Source organism: Cornus florida, unplaced genomic scaffold (assembly GCF_030987335.1).
Source record: "Cornus florida cultivar Cherokee Brave unplaced genomic scaffold, ASM3098733v1 CherokeeBrave_3.0.0_Hap2_Chr06, whole genome shotgun sequence".
Taxonomy (NCBI): domain Eukaryota; kingdom Viridiplantae; phylum Streptophyta; class Magnoliopsida; order Cornales; family Cornaceae; genus Cornus; species Cornus florida.
The window spans coordinates 73,933,483-73,943,078 of record NW_026775576.1 but is presented as its reverse complement, the minus strand read 5'-3'; the positions used below and the strand labels follow the sequence as shown (position 1 = coordinate 73,943,078).

The 9,596-nt window shown below is 34.2% G+C and overlaps 1 protein-coding gene across 2 annotated transcripts; it reads right to left on the bottom strand.

The window, feature by feature from the left end:
- Nucleotides 1-3,442: 3,442 nt before the first annotated feature.
- LOC132312061 (serine/arginine-rich SC35-like splicing factor SCL30) lies at nt 3,443-9,117 on the bottom strand. Of its 2 annotated transcripts, none has more exons than XM_059810294.1 (9): nt 8,999-9,117; nt 8,121-8,319; nt 7,871-7,948; nt 6,033-6,197; nt 5,906-5,946; nt 4,818-4,896; nt 4,550-4,735; nt 3,835-3,966; nt 3,443-3,734 (listed from the first exon to the last, which is right to left on the bottom strand). In XM_059810294.1, the coding sequence occupies exons 2-8, from the start codon at nt 8,309-8,311 to the stop codon at nt 3,843-3,845; spliced, it is 864 nt and encodes a 287-aa protein (XP_059666277.1). In that variant the 5' UTR covers nt 8,312-8,319; nt 8,999-9,117; the 3' UTR covers nt 3,443-3,734; nt 3,835-3,842. The 2 variants fall into 2 exon arrangements, with proteins under 2 accessions (XP_059666277.1, XP_059666278.1); XM_059810295.1 differs by having other exon boundaries at nt 3,538-3,754.
- Between the last annotated feature and the right edge of the window lie 479 nt (nt 9,118-9,596).

The following is a 9,596-nucleotide window of genomic DNA, read 5'->3' as shown; positions in this document are numbered from 1 at the left end:
AATTCAGACAAGCGTTTATTCGCCCTCCAACAAATCCTCCATCGCTGCACTCTCCAAATCTCTTAAAATAAAATAAAAAAAAGTTCTTAAATTACATCTTATTTAGATATAATATTGTTTGCTTTTGGTTCCCTCGGACCAGAGACATTTCAAGAGGTTACCCATTCTGGTACTCCAGAGTAATCACGTTTAACTTTGGAGTTTTGATGGGTTCTTGATCATCACAGCTTTAAAACGCATTGTGTCATATAAAAGTGTTGAACTTTATATATGACACTTCACATTCCCAGACAACGTGGGATCATAATACTCTGTAACCACAGAGGTCATCACAACCAGATTCTCTGTCCCCATCTTGACCAAACAAAACCTCATCCTTCGATCAACACTCTTTTGTATTCTTTACGTCATCAAAGCTTCTTTCCCAACATTCTTTATTTTTTTTTTTCTCTTCAAGACTTAAAAGCTTACCAGATCACTGTCATCACATCTCTGTCACTCTTAGATTCCAGAAATTTTGTGGGTCTTGTGTTAGATGTTATGGTTATGTTGAAAGTGGGATTGATTGGATGCGTTCGAAGGATAAATATTATTTCGGTTTCGGTCTCCATTTCGTTTCATCTTGATTTCTTCCATTTGATTTTCTATCTCTGTTTTTTCATCTATTCTTACACATTGGTTCTTGTAATTTGTTGAAATTAGGTTTGAAATTTCAAATGCTTCTGAATAAATTTAGAGAGCTCTCCTCCTTTCATCATCCTTTTCCTTATTAGTCTTCATCGTCAGCAGCTTGAGTGCTCATAAACTTGAATATCAAGATATTACTTATAATGTGTCGGATAATGAAATCAACAAAATGAAAAAGATAACTAACAAGGAAAATCGTGTCTTGCTGTGCTACAATTCTTAGTATGAGGAGTGGTGGGAGGAGACGATAAGAGAGATCAATTATGAAATTGAAAATTTTAGAAGCCAAACATGGTGTGATTTTGAGATATTTTTTGATAATTTTAGTTAAAGAGAGTAAAATGGCTACAATATCAACTCCCTTGAATTGATGATGGAAAATGATTTTTTGCAGTGAATTGCTAAAACTATTTCTTTAATTGGTCAATTAGGCAATAAATAAGAAAGTAAAGCCCTCCACTTAATTGTATTTGGTATAAATAGTTAATTAAAAATTATTCGGTTAGACAATTCACTGTCGGTGTATCACTACTCATTAATAATATATATATAAATATATATAATGAATTTATGCTATTTTTCGTCGGTGACAGAGCCAAACATTCACTTCAAAACTAATTTTTATCGTTTTCACATAGTATATGTGAAAAGAATCAAATTAATAATGGAGTTGGATAATGAATTTAGATTTTAAATGATTATTCATTAAAATTGGCTTATGTTATGTTTGGAAACACGGATTAAGTAATTGGATTTGAAATTATAATTGAATACGAGTAAAATTTAGTTTAAATTTTTAACTGAATTTCTTTTAATTTGAAATTTAAAGTGCTGATTGGATGATTCTAAACACGACATTAGCGTTTCTAATAACGTTAGGTTTGAAGCAAAAAATATTAACCAACTAAAAATTAAATAAAATTACAGGAATCTATATTTGATATGGTATATACTAAACATGAATTTTTTTTTACTATTTGAACCCTCATGGGTCTATAATAGCATTTTTATTGACAGATACTTTTGGAATCCTGTGCTCGTGACTACTACTCATTCGCTTACAAACTAAGCATTTTGTACAAGGCAATCACTTTCCCTCGTTGCTAGGACTTGATAATCAGACTCCAATTATTTATACAAGTATTTAGTAGTAGGATGTGTTATAATTAATGACTAACATTTATTCTGTAGAATCTTCTTGCAAAATATTTCGAATATTTACAAATCTCACTTTAACACTCTAATCTCCAATTTTTTATAAACTATCCCATTTTTTAGAATATTCTAATGATGCTTCATAATTTTCTAGAAGACACTCAAATTCAACTCTCCATGTGTGGTAGAAATACTCCACACTCGCAACCTTTTCTCCCGATTCACAGGGTATAATCTAAGTCACATAATTCGCTTAATAGATAGTCGCTCCCAAGCTATGCTCGCGAATCGACGACTTGGGAACGGATTCGCGAATTCAAATTTTAGAATTCGCGATTTCAGTTTAGTGATTCGCGCATTATGTGCGAATTATTCCACACAAAGCAAAAACAATTGTTTTAGGGTAAGAATCCAAGTAAACAACGCGTAGTGAAGGAATGGCACGCCAATGGTTGTTGGAAATTAAAAAATACTTGCCACTTAGTTGCGTTATTGCTCCTTTACTAGTTGGCACAAATAAAAAAAATATAACTATTTCATATATTTAATTAGTAAATGAGATTATTGATAAATATCTGATTATTTTTAAATAATATTATATTATAAGAATCAACAAAAAATAAAATAAAATAAAAATTTATTAAACATAATTACTCATAAATAAATGTTTAGACCCTCTCGGGACGCTCCTCTGCTCTCAAAATGTTTAGACTTTAACATATTTACATTCTCGCTTTATGTGACTTAGGTGTAATATCCTACTCCTACTACTAGGATAGACCCTCAAATGAATTGCATCGATCCAAGACTTATGTGTCAGTTTGAGTTGAAATGGAAGCTGTCAAGTTTGCCTATGCTTGAGCTCAAGCTCAGCTTTCTAACAGTTTGATTAGCTTGCAAGCTGCTTAGGCTTGGCTAGTTAACATTTTGGCTTCATCAATTTATCGGCTTATAAATTCTATATATACATTTGTACGGAACTATGGATATATGTAATAAATGACAGTTGGACTTGAAGAATTTACTTCAGAGAGAGCCATCTATTTCATTAGCAAACTCATCGGGATAAATTTAATTTGTTGGGTACCAGTGAGGATAAGTGATTGGTATACTCTAATTAACATGAGACAATGGCTCAGTTCCAAAGTAAACAATATTAGAGAACTTTAAGCCGTAGACACTGATGGATACAGATGGTTACCTTACCATCTAAAAATTTGCCTAACAAAGAGACGAGTTCAATCCATTAGCATATTAAATGAGTTTAGCTAATACTGAATCCAGTTTGAACAGTGGATGAGTTCAATCCATTAGCTTATTGAACAGTTTCATGTAGAGATTGGCTTTTATCCGATCTAAAACGCATATGTTTGTTTCACACAACTCCTCCTATTGACTTCAAACAAATTCCACAAACTTCCTGTACCCTGAAAGTCAGATCTTAACCATGTTTTAGTTCCAACTCCAATTAAACTTCAATACAAAAGAGCTATTTTGACCAAGATGGAACGAGCCTCTAGCTGAAACGCCGCCTTCAAAAATTTTTTTTAGGGCTCCTAACAAGTTCGTATAATACTATATATTCATGGAGATATAAGAATTTCTCAAAAGTTCCACAATTATCCAATTACTAAGAAAATGTTCAAAACAGAGCAGACTGCAGAACCATGTATCGATCCTGACCAAAACACCACATCAGCAAACCGGATACTTTCGCCGATTCAAGTTAAAGATTAGAACTCTACAGCATTTAAATGGCAAAGTTAAAACCAAAATATGGTTGAAAACTAAAATTCAAACCAATTCGAATCTAAATCCTGAAAGTATTTAAGATATACAAGACATTTCAGCTTCTTTCCACAATTGCACATCACCACAACTGTAGTCTCCACCTGCAAGATGTCTCGAGTCACTAATAAGAAAAGCCGATCTACCCAATCAGATGCACAAGTAATAAATAAATCAGAGACTATTAAGGTCTTCTCACTTTACCTTGATTTTTATCTTTTGTACCTAGGTGACATATCAGCAGACCTTGATCTTGATCCAGAAGGCGATCTTGACGCTGGTCCTGGTGGTGACCTCCTGTGAGCTTGTTCTTCATCAGACACGTACGCAGATTTCCTACAAAAACATAGTCAATAATGCACGTGCACTGATCACATAACACTGAAAAAAGAGGAAGAGAGAATAAAAGCAGGCAGCACATAAATTCATATTTAACACCAATTCCAGACAGTTTTCATTAGGTATGGCAACAGACAGAAGCAGAATAAAACATCAATCTAGGTTTTCCCCTAGACTGGATAGTATTTCACAACCCTGCTTCTAGGTCGCAGGTCCAGCCACACAAGAAGCCGGGGATGAAATTAAACCGTAACTTGTGTTGAGGAGATGGGGTGTGGAATTTTTGAAACATCATGCAACAAGTAGGATAGCAATTGATTGTATAATTGATTCAACACTTTCAGGATGCCTTCTTTCTTCCATAATAATAATTTAAAGGCTGAAAGTTCTATTGTTGGTTTGATATCGAAAGTCATTACAAGAAAACCATGCTTCATTTAGTGGATCCAACAGATTTTTTAGAATGTACAAAATGAGCATGCACCCATTCTATATGTGGGGCACAGTTCAATCAACAACTATTGCAGTACAAATAGAATTAAACTTTATAACTCTAAAAAGTTCAATTTACTAGTCATACCCATTGCCATTTTGCTTTTGATCAGCAGCACCATTATAACCTGGAGAATATGACCTACGACTGTGGCCACCATCTCGTTCTTGTGAAAGATTTCTTGGTGATCTTGGGTGGTCTGCATGCCTTCTACTTGGGGAAACAGAGTAATCACCTGACTCAGCTCGCCTTCTGGGAGCAGGAGAATAGGACCTGCCAAGTAACAATTGTTAAACAAGCACATTCAACAACTTCATAGAAAGGAGACATGTAGTCTATAACCTCAAGAGTGTACCTTGAGCGATGTCGCCTTCTAGAACTAGAAGGATACCGGGGGGAGCGTGAACGTGATACTGAGCGAGACCGAGAGCGCGCTGAAGCACATCGGATACAAAGCAAAATGAAATTTAGTATTATCACTTTCCAAATGCAAAAGCTCCTCCCAGAATTACGATTCCATTAAACCTCACAACATAAATATAACTCTACCAAGAATAGCAACAAAACTGGCCCACTTATATGAAGGCAAACTATTACTCTAATCAAGTTTATTAGTATAACAAGTAAACATGGGACTCAAACAAAAACAATTAAATTAACTTTTTTTTCCTTTTCTATTTTTTTTTTTTTTTTTCAGTTTCTTTTTTAAACAAGTATTTACCATCATATCCTTGTACAACACAAGGATTTTAAGACCAAGGCAATCTTGTAGGCATAGACATTTGCAGGTTTTCCATGACATATTTGATATTTTGGAAGTCAGGACATGTAGCAGCATCTCTAGCCATGCCTTTAAGCCTGAGATGAATTAAATCAATCACTTTTTTTCTAATCCAGTTACATGTGATCCTATCATTAGTCATTTGCAGGTTTTCCATGACATATTTGATATTTTGGACGTCAGGACATGTAGCAGCATCTCTAGCCATGCCTTTAAGCCTGAGATGAATTAAATCAATCACTTTTTTCTAATTCAGTTACATGTGATCCTATCATTAGTTGAACTCATAGAGTACTGCTAAGAACATTGTAACAACCCCAAGAGGATATTCATCATAAAAGATGATTCTCCACTATTCACAATCTTTCAGCCCAGAAAAGAAAAGGAGACCAGAGCTATTCTGTAATGGTACATGATAATGTGAATGAAACTAGTCAATCAAGTAAAGCTTCTAAACTGGTGAGCTATCAATACAAGGGCTCTATACATTAATTGCTCTATGCATATAAAAGTTATCAAAGAAATCAGATCCTAGTTTATAATAAAGTAGGTGTAAACTCTGCAAAGAAAGAAATTCAGCGCTGTATTCTGCACTTTTTTTTCCTCCTTGTGGTGGGGGAAGTTGTCTAAGAAAGGCACATTTGAAATATTTAAAAACTTACCGTAATAAGATGATCTCCGTCCTCCATAGCCTGATGGCCCCCTGCTTAATGTAGAATAGAACACAAGAATGTCAATACTGGATTGACAGTATGGTCATTGGGAATGAAAAACTACTGCAGATATTACCTGACCCCAGTTCTTTGGCGCATCTCTTCAGGCCTTTTCCTTGTCTCTGCAGCAACCACAACAGATATCTCCCTACCAGCAAATATCTGCCCGTTCATGTGATACTGAGCTTCTGCTGCCTCATAAGGATCAACAAACTGCACAAATGCGAATCCACGAGGTTCCCTGATAGGAGATTTGACAATGATTCATCAAAAGTACTTTTAAGTTTGCATATGAGCATTCACTCATTGCAGAAGCACACAAATATAATAGCATATAAAGGTACGGCAACAATGTTATTACTTAGCATACCTTTCATTAAATACATAAATATCAGCTTCAGAGCACTTCTACACTGAAGTGGAAACTGAGTTTACATAAAAGCAGCCAGAGCACAAGCTTAGTGGCTGACCTTTTCTTCTAAATCAAGTATGAAAGGCAACTTCAAATGATGCAAGTGACTTGAAAATTCTTCAAAATCTCGTAAATATATGAAGCACTTCAAATCAATGTTGTCGGGAAGTTAAATCTCCTCATGTAGTCTTCTTTTGGTCAACCACCTTCTTCCTCAAACTTCTATTGATTGTGAAATTAAATAATTTTCTCTTCAAAAAGGAAGATTCTTCATTATGAAACATTACTTTAACACCTTGAAGGATCAATAATGTTAAGCAATGACAAACAGTAGGCCTTCATCAAATGTGGGGCTTGGGCTTGTTTTAACTTCAAACCAACAGACCCCCTGAGAAACCAGTTCAAAACATAAACTCGCTATGAAAAAGAAGGATTAAAACCTTTATTTCAAAATGTAACTTAGAAATTTTCCATATCTAACTTCCCTATTTCAGTGTATGCTACTTAAATATGGCAATCAAGAATGCCAGTATTATACTGAAGTAGAATACAGCAAAAAACCTACAATAATTAGCAAATAAAAGGGAATAAAAGATAACCCTTCTGCGGTGTTAATTTATCCTACCCGGTGATAATTTTTTAATGAGACATTCAGACCCATTGAGAAAATTTGGAATAACAGTACCAAACCCATGAAAACTAGCAAAATAATGGAATACCTTCTATATGGATGCAGCTATGGCAACATATTATTTATAATTTCTTTTGAAGTCAAAATAAGCTAGTTAAGAGGAGTTATAACTTACACACATATTTAAAGCTGCTAAAAATAAATCTACTCCGTACAGATCTAAAACAGCCTGTTGGGAACCTTATTCAGGCTAGTTCACCACACAATAAGTACTAAGCTGGTTCAATTAGGATTACAAAGAGTTGAGGCAAGCATTATATAGTTGTAATAGCATTGGAAGCATTATTTATTTGTAATAGCATACATCCTTTTTTTTTATAAGTAGTAATAGCATACATCCTTATGTGAAGTAATATGCAAATGAGTCAGGAATAGGATTAACAGAGCTTTTGAAACATCTTTTGATTGCTAATTTGCACCGTTAAAGGTGGAAGGATCCATCTGGCTTGTGAGTTGTGAACAAGGGCTTGTGAGTTGTGAACAAGCTCAACTCAGCAAAACCTACATGAACCGAGATTGAACAAGGGTAGCCGATCTAGATCAAACTTGAGTTTCAGCCATATTGAACCAAATCAAGCTTGAATAGTCCAATAATTAAAACTTGGTTCAGCTTGCCTTGCTTGCACCCTCCTTCCAATCCACAATTTTTTTTTTTTTGATAAGTCTCCTTCCAATCCACTTTAAAACAAGCAAGCCATAATTTTCAATGATATGAACTAACATAGATGTTGCAACACGTAATAATGGCAAATTTTTCTGAAGCAACAAAAGACTATACAAGGTTAGAAAATCATTGGTAGAAAATACTCACCCTGAGTAATAGTCCTTTGGAAGATAAACATCCCTGACTAGCCCAAATCTTTCAAATGGAACTCTAAGTTCTTCTGGTCTGCAAGCACCGATAAGGTTTAAAGTGGATTGCTAGATATACAAATAAACAAAAACAGATGGAGAATCCACTTTACATAGAAAAAATAAAGAACAAACGGAGAATCCACTTTACATAGAACTAATAAATATCAAACTCCAATAATAGCTTAGTAACTATCACAAAATAATACCTGCAATCCATAGGAATGTTTCGAACTAGAAGGCTACCATTATTCTGCTCCTTGCGTCTTCCATATCCACCACCACCGCCACCGCCGCCACCACCACCACCGCCGCCATAACCCCTTCTAGGGGGGCTTCTTCCTCGACCTCCATATGCTCTCCTTGGAGGACTGTAGTATGGAGGACTGTATCTCCGCATGGCTCAGCCTTAACAAAAACGACCATCAAACATCCAATAAAATGACTTCCATGGTATAATTACACAATATAATGAATAAAGATCGCTACTTGCTACACAGCTAGTAAAAGTTTATGATCTAAACATCACATTAAACTATCCAAAAACAAAAAACCAAGTACAATAATTATTATTATTTTGAATAATTACAAAAACCAAGAAAAATATGCTTTAGAATGAGCAGGTTTAGATGAGCTAGAGCAAACAAAGAATTTTAAAAGCTTAAAAGTATTTTTCAAGTAAATGTTTCATCAAGACGACAACAAGCTGAACAGGCATAAGAAATAATCTTCTTGGTTCTAACTACATAAAGAACAATCTTTACTACAACACCAAGAACGCATCGTTCATTGGAACCTAACTTCGTCCCATGCAACAGAAAACAAACCCTAGGGCTCTATTTGGCTACAGAGAAAAATGTAAAATAGACTTATAATTGGGGTTTGTGGATAAACAAATATAAAGTGAAAATATGAGGGATCCAGTTACACATTCCGTCTTTTATTTTCCTTCAATTTCTCAGCAACCAAACGGATAAAAATCAAAGGGTACCTTCCGCTCGTTCAGATTAAGGTTAAAAAATGCATCTAGAACAATTATATAAATATACATACATACATATATATATATAAGAATCCATTAGATTACCTGTAGAACAATAGATCCTAAGAATCAACGACAAGAGAAGATAAATTCGACAAGAGTCTCAAAGCATCGAACTTTCGTTTCAAAGTCTTCACAAACCGGCTTATAAGGACTCCACAAACTACCATGTATAAGCCCTAGGTAGGTCGACACACAAATTCTGATTGGGCCGGACCGGGCCGAGCCCATCCGTTTATTTGTTAATTTTTTTATTTTTTATTTTGACTATTTATTTGTGTATAATTAAAATTTTATAAGATTTTTGGTACAAGTTTAAAATTCACTTTGTTTGATACCAAATTCTTGAATTGATAATTTAGAATAAGTTGGAATTTAATTATAAAATATATATATATATATATATATATATAGAGTACACAAATTGAACTAAATTCTACCATTTTTTTTATAAAATTTGAGGACATTATGCTTATGTTATGTTTGGAAGCACTAAATCGGTGTCTTAGATTTGGGATTTGAGAAAGTTTTGTTCAAAATTTATACTTAATTTTCTCAAATTCCAATTTCAAAATATCGACTCAATACTGCCAAACATAACCTTTACGAATTTCAAATTTCATGAAACTCAATTTCATTTTTA

What these genes read in the sequence shown, in the direction of transcription:
- LOC132312061 (XM_059810294.1), bottom strand. Translation starts at nt 8,311, where the DNA reads ATGCGGAGATACAGTCCTCCATACTACAGTCCTCCAAGGAGAGCATAT. An exon ending in CCAAAGGACTATTACTCAGG is followed by an intron (nt 6,198 to 7,870) that starts GTGAGTATTTTC and finishes ATCTCCTATCAG; the next exon opens with GGAACCTCGTGGATTCGCAT. An exon ending in ACGGAGATCATCTTATTACG is followed by an intron (nt 4,897 to 5,905) that starts GTAAGTTTTTAA and finishes GATGTGCTTCAG; the next exon opens with CGCGCTCTCGGTCTCGCTCA.